At 41.7% G+C, this 22,020-nt stretch overlaps 1 protein-coding gene across 2 annotated transcripts in view; it reads right to left on the bottom strand.

Annotated features, from left to right (window-relative positions):
* The window catches only part of CERS6 (ceramide synthase 6), a 313,857-nt gene extending 305,068 nt beyond the window's left edge, over positions 1–8,789 (bottom strand). For both annotated transcript variants that reach the window (XM_005573386.4, XM_005573387.4), the window contains exon 1: positions 8,426–8,789. In XM_005573386.4, coding sequence (XP_005573443.3) covers positions 8,426–8,595 — 170 coding nt within the window. In that variant the 5' untranslated portion in view covers positions 8,596–8,789. The remainder of the gene's footprint in view (positions 1–8,425) is intronic.
* Positions 8,790–22,020: the final 13,231 nt, after the last annotated feature.

Genomic DNA, 22,020 nt, shown 5'->3' with positions numbered 1-22,020 from the left:
TGCACCATTTTACATTCCCACCAACAGTGCACAATAGATCCAATTTGTCCTTACCCTAGCCAACACTTGTTATTGTTTGTTTTTTTGTTTTGATAGCAGCCATCCTAATCGTTATCTCATACTGGTTTTGATTTGTAGTTCCCTAGTGATTAGTCTAATAATAGTAAGTCTTTGTTGGTTTGTTTGTTTTGACATGGGGTCTCACTCACCCAGAATTTAGATAATCTATTACAAGAGTTTTGTTTTTTTTTTAAATTTAGGCTCTATCCCTCTTTCCCTCATAAAGACCCATTCATTCTTGATGCCTCAGTCTTCCTCCCAGCCCTTTTTCTCTGCCTCACTCTCCATAATGAAGTACTACTATCAGATACTTCGTCATCCTCTTGAGTGTATTCCTTCCACTATCTAAAATCTGAGAAGCTCCCTTCCTGATGATGGTGACTTAGCATGTGGGGAAGAGTCGGGAGGAAGAAATAAATAAAAGAGTATAAGGCCAGGCGCAGTGCCTTATGTCTGTAATCCCAGCACTTTGGGAGGCCAAGGTAAGTAGGTCACTTGAGATCAAGAGTTCGAAACTAGCCTGGCCAACATGGTGAAGCCCCATCTCTATTAAAAATATGTAATCCCAGCTACTTGAGGGGCTGAGGCATGAGAATCTCTTGAACCTGGGAGGCAAAGGTTGCAGCAGCTGAGATCTCGCCACTGCACTCCAGCCTGGGGAACAGAGTGAGACCCTTGTCACAAAAAAAAAAAAAGTATAAATATGTGATCAGAGAAATAGACTGAGATAAGGCCACTCTGCATTAAAAAGAAAGAAAAAACCTGAAGGTCATCAATTTCTTACAGAAAAAAGATAAAAACTACATCTCCTCATCCCCATAAGAAAATATACCTGAATTCACAGAAAATGAAATACCAATTATTAATAAATATTTGAAATAAGTTTATCATAAGCAATATAAGAACACACATCATAACAGTAACATTTTTTTCAATTCAAAGCAAAAAAAATTTTTTTGTTTTGAGACAGGATCATGGTCTGGCGCCCAGATTGGAGTGCAGTGGCGTGATCTCGGCTCACTACAACCTCCACTTCCCAAGCTCAAGTGATCCTCCTGCCTCAGCCTCCCAAGTAGCTAGGACTACAGGTGAGTAACACCACATCTAGTAAATTTTTGTAATATTTTTGTAGAGATGGGGTTTTGCCATGTTGCCCGAGCTGGTCTCAAACTCCTGGGCTCAAGCAATCCAAACTCCTCAGCCTCCCAAAGTGCTAGGATTACAGGCATGAGACACGGTGCTCACCCTCCATATTTTTTCCAATGATAATAACCTATATTCTGATAAGGAAATACGAATGGGTATAATCTTTCTGGACAACAATTTGGCAATTTGTATCCATCAAGAACACTAAAATATTTATCCTTTTGGGCTCAGAAATGCCACCTCTAGGAAACATTCCTTAGGAAATCATCAAGAATTAAAAGACATATAAATAAACTAGAAATGGACTAAATACCCAACAAAAATATGAACACTGGTTAAGTAAATTCTGGTATAACTATAGTATAGAATGGTGTATAGTCATTAAAAATATTTTTGAGCAAGTTCAATTACATGGAAAGTATTCAGATTATATCATTAAATGGCAAAAGGCTAAATATAAAAACATATATATATATCATGATTTCATATTTACTTTAAAATAGGAGATCACCAAAATTGTTAGATCGAGAAACCTAGTTCCAAATTCCTACATTGCTATTTTAAGTTATATAAAGTTAAGTGTATTTCCTAAATTCTCAATCCTAAATTTCATCCATAAAATGGGGAAAAATTAGTATCCACCTTACAGGGCCTGACAGGGGATTAGACAAAGTAAACCATGTAAAGTAATAAACTCATTAAGTAATAAATATTAGTTGTTACTATTGTTTCCAAAATTTTAAAAGTTGTTCATTAAAAATGGCAGTCATTCAAAATAGTCAAACATCAAACAAAATAAATAGTAAGCACCAAGTCATAGCTTCAGACCATGCAGCCAAACATCCACAGCATTAGTAACAAGAAACCCCAAACAGACATTGTAAGAATCCCCCTGACCGGCTGCAGTGACTCACACCAGCAATCCCAGTGCTTTGGGAGGTCGAAATGGGAGGATCACTTGAGGCCAGGAGACTAGGCTGGCCAACAAAGCAAGACACCATCTCTACTGAACACAAATTAAAAATTAGTCAGGCATGGTGGCACCCACCTGTAGTCCTAGCTACAGGGAGGATGAGGTAGGAGAGTTGTTTGAGCCTCTAGGCTGTAGTGAGCTAAGATTATGGCACTGCGCTCAAGCCTGGAAAACAGAGTGAGGCCCTGTCCCCAAAAACAAGTAAATAAATAAAATAATCACCCTTTTGTGTTCAATCATGCCACAGTATATAAAGTGTCAATAAAGATTATGGTGTCAGGAAAGAGAGACCAAAAAAAGCTTATGAAATCATTTTTAAAAGGTGGCCAGGGGGAAGAAACCAAAGAATAAAATCTTAAGAATAAAGATTCTCAAGGCATTGCTAATATGAAAGGATCACTGTGCTATACGAGGCAATCCTGTTTACCTTTAAAAAAAAATGAAAAATGGTTTCTAAGAAAAATTAAGTGACACAACTAGACATGCAATCTGGAACCCCAGTATTCTGACTCAAGGGTGTTTAAGAAAGTAATCAAAAGAAGATGAGCGAGGAAAAAACTAAAATTTTGAGAGTCCCGACTATGTAAGAAATAAATAAAAAATCTGGTTTCACCTGGTGATAAGAGGAAGAAATGTAAGTGTATGCAATAACATTTGAAACTTTTAATATACAACACGGGCCTCGGTTCTGGTGTTCAGCACCAAGGTTTAATCAGGTTAGTAAAATACAAGAGGGCAGCCTGAGGATAGTGCAGCAATGTCTGACTGGTATGCTGATGGAAGAAACTCACCTGAAATCCCATTTTCCCTCTGCTGCCACCTGTCCTTCCCCATCACAGAAGAGCAACCACTTCTGAAACACTTTACAACTAGGAATCCAAGAGAAAACTAGCCCTGTCCATAGAGAATTCAAATACTTTCAACAGAGAAGTCATAAGTTAACTCAGGGTATTAATTTCATAATCCTAGATGACATTAGATCATTGCGATAATTTAAAATTATCTCACCTACCTCCTCCACCATTCTAAGGCACTGCCCCTTGACAGTAATGTTATGCCTTTTATCCACAAATTAACCTATAACAAATAGCCAAACTACTGCACTGTGTAAATTCAAAACTTTTTATTTTACTAGATGAGAAAACTGTACTAAGTTCTGCAAAGAATGCCAACCCTCTGATTTCAGGTTGTTTTCCAACAAAACATCCACTGTCATTCAACCTTCCTATCCCACTCAGAAAGTATGAGAAGCTATTTATGTCTGCAGCCCACTTTTTTTTGTTTTGTTTTTTTGAGACAGGGTCTCACTCTGTTGCCCAGGCTGGAGTGTGTAGCAGCGCAATCACAGCTCACTGCAGCCTCAGGCCACCGCACCCGGCCTGAAGCCCACTCTTGCCTCACACACTAGTCTCTGGCAAAGCAGGAATCCATAGTTTCAATGTGAATCATGCCATATAACTTAACAAGCTAAATAAGGAACACTCATAGGGTTTAATATCCAGCACTGATTGCATGAGAAAACCATGGTTGTATGCAAGTTGTTCTCAAACACTCTTTAAAAATATATCAGATCAGTCTCTTCATTACAAGGTACACTATAGGAACACTGAGGAACAAATTCTTTCAGTAATGAACCTCACCTAATACCCCCACTGTTTCCTGGCAGTCATTCACACACGCCCCTCGTTTCCCCCTAAGTATCAGCAACCAAGAACATGCTCTCACACATTCTCATTCATTCATTCTCTCTCTCTCTCTCTCTCTCATAGACACACACATACACATTCTCATTCATTTTTTCTCTCTCTCTCTCATAGACACACACACACACATTCTCATTCATTCTCTCTCTCTCTCGCAACTATCCTCAAAGGCCTCACCCAAGGCTAGTGGACAATAAATCTAAAAGAAAAAGCCTGCTGGCCAGACATTCCCTCAGACACAACTGAGACCCTGTCGTTTCTTGAAGGTTTGGGACAGCAGATGATTCTTGGGCTGAGTGAGTGAAGCCAGACTTTGCTGTCAGCCTCGCGAAGGATGACACTCCTCACATAGCCTAGCATTTTGAGAGCCAATCTGGCAGGAATTAGCTTCTCCTTCTTACCCAGTCACCACAAGAGGTGCCAGGCCTACTCTGGGTTCTACCTAAAAGAGGTTTAAGGAAACCAACAATTGCTTTCTCTGTAGAATCTCTGTTGGTTATTCTGAAATACTGTAGCTTTTTGGAGCATAAATGATAACAGCCCAAATTATTCTTTTGACTCAAAACACAACTGAAAAATACAAGAAACAAAACCATTGACTACAATATTTCTGTGGGAAAAAAAAAAAATCTCTTGGCCAGGTGCAGGGGCTCACACCTATAATCCCAGCACTTTGGGAGGCCGAGGAGGGCAAATTGCTTGAGCCCAGGAGTTTGAGACAAGCCTGGGAAACACAGGGAGACCCCATCTCTACAAAAAATTACAAAAAATTAGCTAGGCATGGTGGCATGCACCTGTGGTCCTAGCTACTCAAGAGGCTGAGGTGAGAGGATTGCTTGAGCCCAGGAGGTGGAGGTTGCAATGAGCCGTGATCATGCCACTGCACTCCAGCCTTGTTGATGAAGGGAGAACACGTCTCAAAAAAAAAAAAAAAAAAAAGACATTCAGCCACTTCAAAGTTTCATCAGATAATAATTAGTAATCTTCAAGCACAGAAGATCCACAGGAATCAAAGAATCAGAAGGGTGAAAACAACAAGTTACAAAGGCCATTTGCCTCTACACATAAATGAGAAAATAAACAGAGATAAATTAGGAGGCTGCCCCAGTGTAAGTTTTGACTAGAATTTGAGTGTTCTGATTCCTGATCTACACTTTCTGCATCTCTCCTAAATCCACAGCATTAAAGTTAACATTTGTAACAATAACTCAAAAAATTTTTATTTCTAAACAGAGAATCAGCACGATTTCCACATTTATAAATACCATAGCAAAACACATTTTTGAAAAAGTAAAGTTGGAAGAAGCATTTATTATAGTTCCTGAGGATGGCTTACTGAATCTAAACAAGCATTAAATCAAAAATAAATCAAATAGATGACAATGGTATATTATTAATAAATAACTTTTTGTTCTTTGTGATCAAATTAACAACATAATGTAACGGTATACAATTTTTATTCTAAGAGAAACAGCCCAGTTGGGAAAAAAAAAAAAAACACACACACACACATACTTTACTCTGTCAATCAACTGGTCGCTACAGTGGTCCTTCTGGTCCTTACCCAGAGTTAAGTATGATGTAAAGGCTATGCTAAAAACCACCAAGCTTTGAGATCTTCACAGACTCAGCCAAAAGTCATTGACCTTACGCTGCCCCATTTTTTACCAACCATGCTGGGCTTCCATATTGCTGTCCATATGCTGTCATAAAGCGACATGTTCTAGCTACCAATGCCTCCACTATCAACACCCCAACAGCCAGGATGAAAACAAAAAGACAGGACTGTTTAACTGGGCAAAGTCCAATTCAGTCAATTCTTTGATGTTTCTCTTCGTAGAGAGAAATACCTAAGACTGAGAAGAAGGCATTCAAATTCACGATTTTAGCCTCAACAAGGACATTACTGACTTCACTTAATGTAAAATAAAAACTTGGATAAACAGGTGTTTCTTAGGTATGGTCTCAGCTTTGAAATAAATGACAAAGCATAAAAGGAGAAGAATCTTGAGAGAATTATTCCTATTACAAAAGCATTTCATTCTACAAAGGGATTCACAACAGGCTTTTAAAATTATCATATACATTATAGAATGCTGCAAAAGAAAAGGATGTATATTCAATATGCTAGAAGGCTATTGAAAGTGAGTTGTAGCAGTGATAATATTGAATGGTTCTGTTTTATTGATTCAGGCCGTTGATGGTTGCTACTGGGATGAAGGTCACAGGTTGGATCCCAGAATATGTCATTTAGGTTTGAGAAAAGGAGAAACATGCAGAACTTCTAACTGTAGATACAACTAAATTGTGGATTTTCAGAGAATTGAAAAGGTCTGAAGGGTTAAAGACAGAGCTGTCATAGGAAGAAACAAAGCAGACAGTCTTCCAAAAGTCAGTAGCATTCTGTGACATATGTGCCATATTTGATTATTATTCTGAACATTAACCATAAACTTTCACTTTCCATACAGGCCATTAAATCTCTTCTACTTAGATCAATGGCCTGAAGGAAACTGACCAACTCACTTTATATCAATATGAGGACATTTGCTGTGACTGACAATTGAAAGCAGCTCACTCCTCTATGTAAACTGTAAGTCGAGTCATAGGATTATGGAAAAAAAGAAAGAAAATAAAAAATGTTTAGAAAGAGGAAAAATGTACTTCCGATTTTCAACTATTACATTAGTGTTTATCTTTTTAAAGGTAGAGACAATCTAAGTACCAAGCCATCTCCATTCTAACAAATTAATTTTTTTAAACACAGTGAACAGCCTGGAATCAGCATAGAGAAGGAGGATGTCAGGAAAATTCAGCTTTTTGTGCACAGATCATGCTTTTGTTCTCCAACACATAAGACTGCACATCTCTTTCAAATGCATTAGCTATCTAAAAGTGAGCCCAGCCAGAATTTATCAGACACAATTTATCAGAATTCAGCAATTGTGTGTAGATCCCCTACTATGTGCCAACATAGAGCAACCTGCTATCCCTGAGTCTGCTTGTTTTTGGAGAGACTGCAGAACTGTATAGAGTCCATATTTTCTGTAACCAAACATTTGCTCTAGAAGTAACTCTACACCTGCAAACACACCCACTTTTTCACAGTAAGTCACAGCATTGCTGTGACTTTCTTGATTCTTTTTTGTATAGGATCAATGACACATCTGTATTAGATTCCAACAATTTAAGCATAGGTCTTTAAGTCTGTTGCTTTGTGCATGTCAATTTCTGCAGGCGAACAGCTGAGTTCGTTTCCAAGCAGCAATATTGTCCAGTGAAAAATATACCTTTCTGAAACAAAAGATACTTTTTGTCCTCATGAAGCTTTGTTGCCTCTTCCAGCAGCAAATGACTCAAAAGACGTGTTCTGCCATCCTCAATAGCGGTTTTCAGGCAAAGAGGAACAGCAAATGAGGTACCAGCAAAAGCTTAAGGAACAAAACCAAGGTGAGTTGAAGGCGGGGAAGAAAGGCGGAGTGGAAGCGAGAAATGCAATCTAAACTCTACTTTGTGATCTAAGAAATTCAGCCTTTACTGATGAATTGGGCAGAGGAAGGGGAGGGTACAAGAAAGGGGAAGACAGTATTTTCTGTTACGAAGGAAAAAAAAGTGTGCTGCTGTCCCGGTTTTCTTTCAGTACCAGCACCCAGAGAATGCATGGCAGGCACAATCTAGTTTCGTGATGAAAACGGATTCCATGAGAATAACACAAGTTTGTATTTGACACAATGGAGATATCCAACCAAACCGAGAAACTATACAATTGCATGACAATTCCTCAAAATTTTAAGTGCCTTCGAATAGCAAAAAAGAAGCTTATAATTATTCATAGGACAGGGTTATCAGTTTAATATGACCATTTGCAGGATGTGCACCCGTCCTGTCATATCCTATTTTAAAGAAACCGCTAATGACCTGAAATGCTATTATCCCCTATTTGCCAGGACTGTGGGCCTGATAGTGTCACGGATAAAAACCAAACAGCGACCAGAAGCCAAGAAGTCCCTAGCGAATTCTTTTGAAGCACAACCCCTACAATCCATGTGCCGGAGCGTAAAGATTGAAGTGTGCGCGGTTCCTCCTCCCTCCGGGCCGCGCGTCCGGAACGTTCCTGGTTGTCAGGTGGGTGGCGGGGGCCCCGGCGGGAAGCCCTGCCTGGCAGCCTTGCGTGGCGCGCCGGCGGAGAGGACCGAGCCCCGCGGAGTGCGGCGAGTCCCCAGCCAGACCACCGCTCACCTTTGTTCGTCTGCCCTCGCCGGGAGGAGGAAACAGCAGGGCCCAGGAGGACATGGGGCGACCCTAACGATCCGCGGCTCCTCCCCGGCGCCCGGGAGGAAATCCGTGGCAAGCCAGACCCTTTCTGGCTCCCAGAAAGCCAGCCGGGCAGGGGGGTCAGCAACCCCTCCCCGAACACAAAGGTTGGGAAGCGTGAACGCGAGCGTTGGGGGCGCGGGGGCGTGCGCCAGAGAGCACGCGAGTGTGCGTGTGCGCGCGTGTGTGTGTGCAGGGGGAGGGGAGGAGGGGCTTCAGCCCTTCTTACCTCTCGAAGATGAGCCGCACCATGAAGATGCAGAAGGCCAGGGGAAAAGCGAGATAGAGGTCCTCAGCCTGCGGGAAGGTGGCCTCCTCCGTGTTCTTCAGGTCCGCCCAGGTGACATTGTGCGGGAGCCAAAACCTCTCGTTCCAGAACCAGGCTAAGATCCCTGCCATCTTGCTTTGTCCACTCCTGTCCTGCGGCACCCGCAGCCCGCCAAGCTCTCCACCGCGCAGGGCGCCCGGGGATGCGCGCCCGGCTGGCCCCGAGCCTGTGCCGCCGCCGCCGCTCTCGCCCGCCGCCGCCGCCGCCTCCTCCGCGGCCGCTGCTCTCGAAGGCTCGCGGCGAGCCCCGGTTCTCTCCTCCCTCTGGCCGCGCTGGGGAAAGGGGCCGCCTCGCCCGTCACATGGCAGCTTGGGCCGCCCGCCCTGATTGGCTAGTCTTCGCGTCAAACAGCGAGGCACACACGCGGCCAACTCGCCCACGCCCGGAGGGCAGGGCGCAGTCGCTGCGCCCTGGGCGCAGGGGCACCTCTCCGGGCAGTGTCGCCCGCCCCTGTTCTCACCGCTCTCTCGCTTTGTGCTTAGGGCGACCTGAAGTCAGCCCCCCAAATCCGCCCTAGCCCCCTGGCTTGCTCGCACATGCTCAGAACGCTGGCTCCTGCCCCGCTGGGGTTTCAGGGCTCTCAGTCCTCTTCCAGTGCACCGGGAGGCGGTGGGTCGGCAGGTAGGGGCTGCGGCCAAGCTTCAGAATCAGCCCTGCTCCAGGAGGAAAGCAAAAGGAGAACTGGGGGGGGGGGAGCGGGGGGTGTGGGGGACGGGGGTGAGCAAAGAGCAAAGGAGGAAGTAGGAGGGAAAGGATCCTCCACTCCCGCGCTTGGAGAGGCAGGGTGAAAAATCAGGAACTGAGGCAGAATGGTTTGGCAAGAGCCTTCTGCCTCAGCCCCACGCCTGCCTTTCCCCAATCTTTGACTTTCCGGCCTCTTATACTGCTGCTTCTCATCAAAGTAGCTCCCCCAGGGAACAAGCCCCCCTACATTGATTTATGAGGTGCTACAAAAAATTAGGCACTTAATTGCTATTTGATTATTGCTACTTGATGACGATGATGATGATGATGGTGATAGCAACTGCAGCGTTCTGTAAAACCACCCCTCTCAACTAACCTCTCTGAAAAGGCTGCTAGACCACATTTTGACCTCACAGATCATGAGAACCTCCACTGTGCTACTGGGCAGGCTCGTTATTTCTGCCTTTTGAATCTGAAACCTTTAAGGCATTAGGCCTGTGAGGCCTAACGCAGGCACCTTCCCTCCCGCAATGCATTTCCCCATTGGTACAGGAGCCATGTGTGAATTTGTTCCATGGCCCATGTATTCCTGGTTCTGGGACATTTTTGTTCATTTTTCTCACATTCATTTTCTGCCTGGTGCTGCCAGTAAGCTATACTGAACCTTTCCAATGGGCATATAACTGCACACACACACACACACACACACACACAGAGAGAGAGAGAGAGAGAGAGAGAGAGTTTTACTCCTCTTTCCACTCTATCTCTTGAAAGTGAAACTGAAGAATGGCCTATACTGGTACTTCCAATTTCTCTGCCCTCATTTTCTTTTGGACTTCCATTTGGACATGTGTCTCCTCTGCTGCATTGAAACTGCTCAAGGTCACCTGTGATCTTTATGCTGTTAAACACAAAGGTCAGTTCTTATCTTAGTTCATTCTGCTTAGACTAGGTGGCTTAAACAGCAGAATTTATTCCTCACGGTTCTAGAGGCAGGGAAGTCCAAGATCAACGTGCAGGCAGATCCAGTGTCTGGCAAGGATCCTCTTCCTAGTTTGAAAACAGCTGTTTTCTTGTGTATCCTCACATGGCAGAGAGCACAGAAAGACAAAGCGCAGATCAGTGACTTATCTTCTTATAAGGGCACTAATCCCATTCATGAAGGTTCTACCCTCATTAGCTAATTACCTCCCAAAGGCTCTATCTCTGAATTCTATCACATTGGGAACTAGGATTTCAGCATATGAATTTTGGGGGACACAGACATTCAGTTCATAGCAGTTCACAACACCTCTGTCAGTAGTATTTGGCCCAGATGTCAGGTCCTGTATATTGAAACATTCTTGATTTGGCTTCCAGAAACCTCACTTTTCTGGATTTCTTCCTCCCTCATGGCCATTTCTTCTCAGTCTCCTTCCTGGTTACTCCTCACTTTTCTAACCCCTAGAAGTTCGAGTGGCCTAGGAGTCAGTCTTTTGTCCTCTTCACTTTTCTAGCTGAATGTATTGATTTGGCGATTTTATCCAGTCTCGTGGCTTTTAATGACATCTGTATGACCTCCAATGTCATGCCAATAGCTCCTGTATTTATATGTCTAGCCATGAACTTTTTCCTGACCTTCTGACTCTTAAATCCACTGTCAATTTAACAACACCACTCAGATGTCTAAAAGCCATCTCATGGCCAAACTATTAATCTTCCCCTTAAAATCTCTTCCTCCTGTAGTCTTGGCTCAAGCCAAAAATGTGGAGTCATTTTTTTCCCCTTCTCTCTTTCTCTCATACCTCCTTTCTAGTCCATCCCAAATCCTGTCAGCACCATTTTAAAACCATAATCTCACCATTTTTCACCACCTCCCCTGCTAGCATCTTGGTCCAAACAACCAATATTTCTAATCCATGTTACCCCAGTAACCTCCCAACTCCCAGTTTCACCCTTTGCCCCTCTACAGTCTATTCTCAGCCAGTGTGATCCTATGGAAATTTGTCAGATCACCCCTGGGTGAAAACCCTGCTTCTTCCCCATCCCTCCCAAGTGAAAGCCAAATTATTCCAATGGCCTGTGATATTTGGCTCCATATTAACTCTGACTTATTTACTCTTCCCTCTCCCTCACTCTGCCTGAGTCCACTCTGGCCACCCTGCCCTTCCTGGGACACACCAGCCATGCCTTAGAGCCTCTGTGCTTGCTTTTCTCTGTCCCTGGAACTCTTTTCACACAAATATGCATGTTTGTTTTTTCCTGATGTCATTTTCTCCCTGAAGCCTTCCCTGGCCACCCTAGTTAATCTACATCCCTCACTCCCCACCACCACTCCTCCTATCCTGCTTTGTTTTCCTCCAAGGCACTTACCACCATCAACACAAGATATACTGTACCTATATCTTCATCAATCACCCACACACACATGCACTAAAATGTAAGCTTCAGAAAGTTAAAAGATTTGCATTTATGTTATCAACTGTTCTATTCCTAGCACTTAAAAAAAAACTGCCTGGCACATGGTAGATACTCAATAAACTGTTGAATAAATGAATCAACATTACTCTAACCCCAAAAAGTCTTCTCAAGGAGAATAAAAAAATCTGAATAATTGTGTTAAATGTTTATATATCCATGTTAGACTCCTGTGAAGAATAGTGTGGGCATAAAGAAGGGATTGGTCAATCCAGGGGTGAGGGAGGTGAGGTGTCATTGAAGTGAGTCTTCATTCAGGAGTAGAAGTTGCCATCACCACTCCAGACCATGCGGCCAGCTTCTTAGTAACACTGGAATATGCGTTGGCACCAACTGCATTCTCGTAGGCCATAGGCAGAGGTTTGTTAAGACCTCTCACCGTCTTTGTGTCCAAAAGTCATGTCATGGTGGAGCCTAGCCTTGTGGGCCAGCCATACTTCCTCTGTGACTACCCTGGGTTTCTCATGTCACTCCCGTCTATATGACCTGATAGTACCTTGCCTCCTACTCCATGGCTTATGTGCTCTCTGGCAGCTCCTTCTGTGTCCCCAAGCATGTATAATAGTGTTGGTGAGTTAATGCCCTGAGATCTGACTTTGATCATGGGCAATGAAGACAGTGAGTACATTTTAATTCCTTTCCTCCCCACCCCTCGGACACACACAATGGCTTCAAACAGCCTCTCTGAAAATATCCCCGTCATTTTATTTCAAGGTTGTGACCCACTTAGTAACTCACCCCCTGATACAAACTCATCATTTTATTTCAAGGTTGTGACCCACTTGGTTATTCACTCCCTTATATGTCATCTCCTCTTTCTCAGCTCACTCTCCTTTTCTCTCATTCCTGCTTCCCTGAAACTACACTTCCCTGGAACTTAGAAGCTAAACTAATAGGAGAGCAAAAGATAATGTGGCTCTCCCATTCGTCAACTTTGAGAAGGTGGTGGGATTTCAGGAACATTTTGAAGGGTGAGTTTCGTTGGACAGTAAAAGGAGGATTTAGTACTTTCTATGAATCTTCCATAAGTTCCTTTGTTTCCAAGAACATGTCAATACCCTCCTGTGTGATTTGTGCATCCACAGTACCTGTCTTGACTCTGTCATTGACTGTCATTAGGCTCATATGAGATAACATGTGAGAAAAGGCTTGTAAACTATTCCTCTCTATACCCATGTACAGTTCAACAAACACCTACTCCTTATCTGTCTAGTAGAACTCCTCCAGCCAATGGCTCCTTCCTACCACTTTGCATCTAAATGGTTACCCCAGAAACATAGTAGAGTAAAATATCATTCCAAATATGATCACATTTTATTGGTCCAGGGATGGACAATTGGCCCAACATGGCAATAAAAGTCCTTTTTCAGGTGTTGTGAGTCGGGTCAAGACAGTCTTTCTCTGGACGCTTAGATTCAAGGATTCAAACTCAGAAGCTCTTGGCCCCCTTGCTTCATTACACAGCTAGAAAAAGCAGAAGCTAGTCTACAACAAGAGAAAAAAATAAAGCAGACCTGTAGAGTTAAGACCTGTAGAGTTAAAGGTAAGAGACACACAGGGAGTCCTGTTGGCATTGGAGCTCCAGGTTCCATTTAATACCTAGGGGCCAACTGTCTTCTCATCCTTAAGTTCTGTGAAACAGCCTCATATCTCGATAATTCCACTTTTGGGTTGAGTTGCTGCTATTTCAATTCACAAAAGACCCACTATCCAAGACATTAAGAGCACATGTCTTTTTTTTTTTAAATGATGGGGTCTCACTATGTTGCCCAGGCTGGAGTGCAGTCCCACTACTGATCAGCATGGGAGTTTTGACCTGATCAGTTTCCAATCTGGGCCAGTTCACCCCTCCTTAGGCAACCTGGTAATCCCCTGCTCCCGGGAGGTCACCATATTGATTCTGAACTTAGTGCAGACACCCGTTTGGCATAGTGCACTGTAGCCCAGAACTCCTGGGCTCAGGCAGTCCTCCTGCCTCAGCCTCCTTCCCGAATAGCTTGACCACAGGTGCATACCACTGTGCACAGCGAGAGTACACGTCTTTAACACTATCCTGAGCCCAGCTGAGGCCTTAGGGAAGTTAGTCACAGGAGGGGGATAGCACAGCATACCTCCCAAGAAAGCTACTTTGTAAATATACAAGAAAGACTTCTAATTGTTGCCCCAGGAAACCAAAATACAATTTATGCATCAGACTAATATGTAGCCCAGTGAGAAAGTAAGTAGCTGGTCGGTAAATAGAAGGGACAAGGCAAGAGAAAAGGGGAGAAAAAAATGTGTTCAGGGGAAGTGACACAGTTACACTGCATATTAGGAAAGCATGCTTTGTTTTCTGAATAGAAAACATCACCTGAGAATACACCCTGATTTCCAAGCAACTGGAAAATATCAACAAGGCTGAGCTTTCTCTCTCATTCTCAGGTCCATACCCAGGTCTTAATTTGAGTTCACATTGTAAGCAATTTCCACTTGTTTTGTTTTGTTTTGTTTTGTTTTGTTTTGTTTTGTTTTGAGACAGAATCTGGCTCTGTCGCCCAGACTGGAGTGCAGTGGTGCGATCTTGGCTCACTGCAACCTCCACCTCCCGGGTTCAAGTGCTTCTCCTGCCTCAGCCTCCCAAATAGCTGGAATTACAGGCGCATGCCACCACACCTGGCTAATTTTTGTATATTTAGTAGAGACAGGGTTTCACCATGTTGGTCAGGCTGGTCTCAAACTCTTGACCTCGTGATCTGCCCACCTTGGCCTCCCAAAGTGCTAGGATTCCAGGCGTGAGCCACCGCGCCCAGCCGCAATCTCCACTTTTTAGATGCAGGAGAACAGCCAGAAGTTTAGATGAACTTCCACTATGGGTTACATAACACGAATTTATATAGTACTTGTTCTACAAAAAGAACATGAAAGCTATTTGGGGAGCAGGATGTGCTCACATGAAAAGCTAGATAACAATACATGCCAACACCACTGAAGATGGCCCTCAACAGTATGTGACAAGTGTGCAAGTACTGCAGACAACAAGCGCTTCCTGCTCAAAGGAGGACGACATTCTGTTTTGAAGAGATCAAGGGAACTTCAAGGAAGACACAAAAATGGAATCAGACTTTAAAGAATGAGTAAGATTTGAAAAGGCGTGATCAAAGATAGAAAGTGAGGAAGATTTGCTGAGGGACAATAAACAAAACATTGCCGGCACTCCAGATTCCAAATGGCCTTTAGGATGAGGCAAAGGAATACTTCTGTTTATTTAGTGAGAACTGTGTTTTATCTCAGATCATAGCAGTAACCATGATGCCTGGTACACGATACACACTCAACTATTGTAGGTTTTAAAAATATATACAAATAAAGGTTATTTGTTGGTTAAAACACAGGAGAATACTAAAGGTAGGCGCTCAGTTTAAACACACAATTCATTGATTTTAAAGGAACCTGGTTTTCACTGAGAATATGGAAATACTGCTAAATTTTATTTGTACAGTTGTTTTTCATAAATGTAAAACCTCCTTGCTGTGGTTGGCAAAACTATCTTAAATCTACACTCATTTTTTGTGGTCCATGTACTAATCTCTTGGGTTTTCATTATACAATATTGAATGGGAGGTGGGGAGGATGAGTTTGGGCAAGAAATAAGCAGTATTTAGCCTCACAATGTGAAGATCCCCCATAGCAGTGCAGAAAACGCAGCATCTCCTGCCATCTTAAGATAAGGAAATGAGTATTTAACTCACAGCATTGGAGTTAGGCTGAGTTAAGGTCTGTAACCCAGATGGGAATTGAGTACATGTTATTGCTGGAAGTTGTCCAGCAGGACTGGCTCCCTCCTATGCTCGCCTTCTTTCATACAACCATGTCAGATGTTGAAGATCTTTCTCCTCCCTCCTTTGTCTTGACGGTTTCTACCTCTGGAAAATCTTTTCTAATACTGACAACCATCAATTACTCTGGTATTCCTAGCTAAACCAAATCACTGGCTAGATTTTCTGACTTCTCTCTAATAATCAAAATCTATTTAAATGTTAATGTTCCCCTTGCAACTTTCTTCAGCCTACTAATGTTGTGTTAGAATCCCATTAAAATTTTAACCAGGCCAAATGTGTTGCAACACTACCAAAGAAAAGTGAGAAACAGCTAGGTTGATCTGTCTGTGGGCTGTCCAGTTAGCGAATGAATTCACCTAGTTACATATCTGTAACTTTATGCATACATTCAACCACCTGCTAGACATAATCAGCAATTATGGCATTTTCTGCATATACATATAGGTAATTAGCATTTAGGGAGCAGGTGTCTTTTTCTGTTTTCTGCTGCTGTAACATAACACCAAAGACTGGGTAATTTATCAAGAAAAGAAGTTTATTTGGCTCATGGTTCTGGAAGCTAGGAAATCCAAGAGCATGACATTGGCATCTGGTGAAGGTCATCCCATGGCAGAAGGGATCACATGACAAGCACACATGAAGACAGAGAGAGATGAATGGGGCTGAACTTATCTCTTTTTAAAATCAGGAATCCACTTTTGGCAATAACTAATCCACGCCCAAGATAACAGCATTAATCCAATTGAGGACACAGCCCTCATGGCCTGTTCATCTCTTAAAGGTCCATCTGTTAATACTGTCACAATGGCAATGAAATTTCCAACATACAAACTTTTGGGGACACATTTAGATTTATGAGCCAGAATGTCTAAGTTCTACTTTCCATTGTGCAAAGGTTTTTACAATCAACGAGAAACAGAAACTCAAGCAATTATCTGGCCAATTTGTGGGAGGAGTAAATAACTTGAAATATTGCTTGAAATTATTGACTTTATATAGAAACAGAATTTCAGGACTGGAAGGGACCTTATATACCAATGAGTAAAATTCATCTTTTGTGATCATCTGAGCCATAACTAAACATCTCTGATGGCAAGAAGCTCACTACCTCACAGAATGACCCATTCTATTTTGACACACCTATGACTCTGAGAAAATCCATTAATAAAGACATGATCTTGTGAAGCCCAGAAAAATCATCTTAGTTTTCACACTTATAAAATAGGAATCGTATTTTTGTGTTGGATAGATGGATCTAGAATTCAAGGACAGGATTCACGTCTAGTATCATCACCTTGAACAAATCACAGCACTGTGTATTTGATTAATCACTTCTACATGAAGACATTAGGAATATCTCCATGTCACCCAGGGATTCCTTGCCTCTGAACAACAGCAACAACAACAAAAGTCTAACTTGCCTGCAGGATTATCAACCATTTGCCTAGTGAGTTCAGATGAATTTTGTGCTATTTTTGGTTGGTTATACTTGAATTTTTTTTTCTTTTTTTTATGGAGACACAGTCTTGCTCTGTTGCCCAAGCTGGAGTGCAGTGATGGAATTTCGGCTCACTGTAACCTCTGCCTCAGCCTCCTAGGTGCCTGCCACCATGCCCAGCTAATTTTTGCATTTTTCGTAGAGATGGGGTTTTACCATGTTGACCAGCCTGGTCTCAAACTCCTGCTCTCAGGTAATATGCCTGCCTTGGCTTCCCAAAGTGCTGGGATTACCGGTGTGAGCCACTGCTCCCGGCCTTGAAAAATTTTTTAACAGATAGGCATCATAGAAATCATCAATCAGCGGTGTTGATTCAGAGAAAAATGGAAACTTCCAAGGTTTAAAGTCTAAGATCTTCACGAATTCTACAGAACATGAATGACCTTATAGCATATAGTTTTCTGTATAGAATAAAAAATTTAAAGACAAATAGAGAATAGAAAGGTCCTGTCATATGTAGAAGCTGGGTAGTTTTCTAGGTGCACTCATTTGCCGAATTACTTCATGCCAAACAGTAGTTTTAGAGGACAGGTAATTCATATTCATTCCACAACAAGGTTAGAAGTTACCAGAAGTCATAGACCTATTGAGTTGCTTGGGAAGGATTACAACTGTAACTATCAAATCCTTGGAAGCCAAGAATGTGCCATGTTATTTAAAAGTAGGGCTTGAAACTCAGATGACTTCAGGAGCCAGACAGGACACAAAATAAACTAAACAGGCCAGGTAAAAGAAAATATTAGTGAACTGAAGATTTTACAGGGATTCAAATTCTCCTTTCTTCTTCCTTCTTCTTTTTATCTATTGGCCAGTGTTTGCAATCTTCAGTTACTTCCTTGTCTTCACGCCTAAAGGACTGTATTCATTTAGGAGGCCATATTTTTAAAGGAGCACTTTTTTAAAATGGAATTTATCCAACGAATAACAATCACAATAGTGAGGGATATGGAAATCCTGAGGAGATGTTTAGTAACCATGTTAAGAGTACCAACTTTGGAGTTAAAAGGCAAATGTGGGTTTAAGGGCTGGATTTTGCCAGTAATAATGTATTTTTCCTTATAAAAACCACTCGAGCTCTTGAAACCTGTTTCTTTACATGTACAAAGGGAATCATATTGTCTACCACCGGGGCTTAAAGTAAGATTTAAATGAGATAATGTAACATGTTTAACATTTAAAAGGAGGAAGTTATTGTGTATTGTAACAAGTTGGTGAACATTTCATTGTTTTAGGAAAAGAAGACCCGGACTTTGTTGAAGTAATCTACCTTTAAGGTAGGCTGAGCTTTTTAAATCTGGGAATGAGTGACTGCTATTTCTGAGATGAATAGAAGAATTAGCTTTTACTGGGCAGAGAAAATGAGGAACGAAGCAAGGAAGGGAGAGATAAAGGGAGGGAAGGAGGGTTCAGAAGCCCATGCATCTACTGTGGGATTCCTCAGGATGTTTTTGCCACAAAGCTATTATAAACATCTTAAACACAAACTGCTTAGATCCAGTGTCATTTTGTGGAAACCTGTAAAGAGACTGGGTTTTGATATTGGCAGTTTATACAAACAAGCAAATTAGAGAATGTAACCAGAAGAAAATTAGAAAAATTATAGAGTTGGATTTTGAATCTCAGGGGACCAAGAAACTGAATTTGAGCCATGTGTAAGGAACAGGTGGGATCCACAGGGACAGCTGTGTTCCAGTTATCCTGGGAACCATGGAAGAAACTAGAGAATAAAAGATTGTTGGGAGATCTGATATGTGTGTTCCAATATTGGAAGGGCTGTCAGGGGTGCGATTTTACTTAGTCTCTATAGGTGGAGAGGGCAGACTTTAGGACAATTTGCTGATGTAACTAAGAGGCTAACTGTGTCTTCACAGAAGAAATGCACAAAGCTGGCCAAAAATTAGTCAGCAGCTACATCAACCAGTAAATGTCCTGTCATGTGAAGTGTTGAGGTAGAGGTTTAACTGTTAGACATGTGGGGGAAGAGGTATTCCTGTGTAAATGTGACTTGGAAATAGAAGTCATCTAAGTGCTCTTTAATATTTTGGAGTTAATGTAAAACACTATGGAGGCCGGACGTGGTGGCTCACGCCTATAATCCCAGCACTTTGGGAGGCCGAGGCAGGCAAATCACGAGATCAAGAGATTGAGATCATCCTGGCTAACACAGTGAAACCCCATCTCTACTAAAAATACAAAAATTAGCCAGGCGTGGTGGCACGTGCCTGTAGTCCCAGCTACTCGGGAGGCTGAGGCAGGAGAATGGTGTGAACCCAGGAGGCGGAGTTTGCAGTGAGCCAAGATTGTGCCATTGCACTCCAGCCTGGGCGACAGAGCAAGACTCCATCTCAAAAAAAAAGAAACACCATGGAAAGATGGCAGGAATACAAAACAGAATCTGGAAGTCCTTCTGTTGGGAGGAAGACATGGACCCTAATAATTCCCTTTTCATGTGCCCATGATGTGGAAATTTTAATCTGCATGCTTTTGAAGTTGATCCTGTTCAGCAGTTTTATTCTAGGGATATTTTTCTCATCCTCAGAGACTTTTCATTAACCATCTCAAAAGGGAGGAGATTAAAAGCCTAAAAAAAAAAAAAAAAAAAAATATGCAAGAAAGTACAATAAAAAGGGAGATACAGGAAGCAGTACAAAGAAATACTATTAAACTATTATTGATCTATCATTTGAAGGTAACCAAAATGGATTATTTTAATGAGATTAAAATTGCATTTTTAAGATTATTTTATACCTTTATGTGATAGCATCATATAGTGACTTAATTTGTATGTTCATATGGGATCTTTGAGTAATTTTAAACAAATTCTTTCAACACACATGTATATCCTTAGAGAATGACTAATATCCTTGAGTAGGCAACTCTGGAACAAATTTAGATTATTTGAATGGGGCAAAAATGAGGAACATCTATATCAGAATAAGCACTGCTGTGCCACAGAATTGAAAAAAACAAACTTTCTCTGGCTTGATGCATGAAAAGGTTGTTTCTCATTCATACTACATGTCCAATGTGGATCATCAGGGGTCTCATTTTAATCAGAGATTCGGGGTACCAGAAACTATCATCTCAAGATGCACTTTCATGATTACCATTGTAGGAACAAGAAGCATGATAAATTATGTACTGGTGCTTAAAGCTTCTACCTGTAAGTGACGTTGCTTCTCCTGTTCACATTTTATTGGCCAAAGCAATTAACATGGCCAGGTCTAACTTCAAAGTGCGACATGGATGTTCAAAACAGCTACTGAGAAACCTCAATTTAAATGGATTCATAACTTGATGCTGTGGCTAACAGAGAATACAGTATAATTTAACAGTTGAAAGCATGGGTTCTCAAGTCAAATGCCTGTGCTTGGAGTAAGGGCCTCTAGTCACTAGTTATGTGACCATTGGTAGGTAAAAATCTCTATGCCTCAATCCCTTTTAAAGAGGTTCAAAGAAACCAGCACCTACCCCATAGAATTGTTGTAAGTTTCAAATAAGATAATGAATGTAAAGCACACAGTGTAACACCTGGCATGTGGTCAGTGTTCAGTAAAAAGTGGCTTCAGTCATTTTGATGATGAGAAGGAGGAAAAAGGAAGATGCAGAGGAAGAGGAGGAGGAGTTGTGTTTCACCTACAGATCCTGGGATGCAGTACTAGGATGGACTTCAGTCTCAGAATTCATTCATTCATTCAACAAATATTTACGAAGCTCAATGCCAAGAGTTAAACATAAAATACTGAGCAAAAGAGACACGGTGCCTGCTGTTTTAGATTGTATAGTCCAACCGAAATTCTATAGAAAGATATGTAGCTGAGGCAAAAGTATCCCCATTTCTAAGGTGTCTTCATCAGGGCACTGTCTACTGTTTCATGCTTAAACCATCTTGCCTTACATATGTCTGCCTCTGGCACTCTGATTGCTTATATAGTCATACCAAAGGCTTACCCTGGCATTCTAGAGCCTTTACTGCCTACTGACTCTACCTAGTGGGAGGTTTGCTTATAAGCCTAGATCCCCATGGTATCACACTTCTTGGCTTTGCACACATGTCTTAGCCTCCTGCCCTGTTCTACCCTGTTCTGCTGCTATCCAAAAATATCCAATAACACAAATCTCCAATAACACAAACTGGGCAATGTGCTAATACTTTAGGACATCTTCTGTCCTATATTTCTCCTCTCTCAGAGGGCAGATGAAACAAGGAATGAAAGGAAATGGAGAAAGAAAAGACAAAGCAGGAGGCAGTTACTGTCAGACAGAAGCATGCTCAAAAGTTAGAGAAATTTTAAAAGCCAAAGAAATAAATCACTTTTTTCTTCATCCTACATCAAGTCCTAAAAGCATCCAAAAGGCCATATCATAATATGTTCCTGGCTGCCTACAGGATCTCAGTGGGGAAGAAAAAAGCAAAGGGTTCAGGCCATATAGTTGTATTGGCAGTACTGGTTACTTGCCAACTTCCCTTCCTTGCACTTTGAACGTTTCTGCACTGTTTTTAATTGTGAGAAGTTCAACATCAGAAATCACTCTGCACAATCTGAGAATCAATGATACTAAATCAAAAGACTGTATTCTTCCTTTCCCTCAATGGTTGATAGAGTTCAAGGTCATTCTCATGTGTGGATCCAAGAGAGTAGAATCTCAAAGGTAACCTTCCCTTGCAGTAATTGTTCATCATTAATGTTGCCTTCAGAAGTACATCTTGGGCAGGTGTTCATATCTAAGTCTAAAATAATCATTACTTGGCAATCATTAACATATATGAAAGTAATCTCTACATGGTCATATTTGAAAAGACATATAATTTTTAAAGTCTTCCCCTAAAATTAAAAAATACGTTAATCTACATAATAACCAAACAGATTAGCCCACTTTCATTGTTAAATTCAATGTAGCATAGATACTTTAATAGGAGAATCATATCGTAAATATGCCAGAGAATTAATTGATCTCATTTAATTGAATCTGAGACCCATAAACTGTGATACCTTGTGCTGCCCTAATTGTATGTGATGTTGTAAACGATCAACTCC

This window comes from Macaca fascicularis, chromosome 12, assembly GCF_037993035.2.
Source record: "Macaca fascicularis isolate 582-1 chromosome 12, T2T-MFA8v1.1".
NCBI classification, from domain to species: Eukaryota; Metazoa; Chordata; class Mammalia; order Primates; family Cercopithecidae; genus Macaca; species Macaca fascicularis.
The sequence above is the reverse complement of the archived record's forward strand: the minus strand, read 5'-3'. Positions and strand labels throughout refer to the sequence as shown.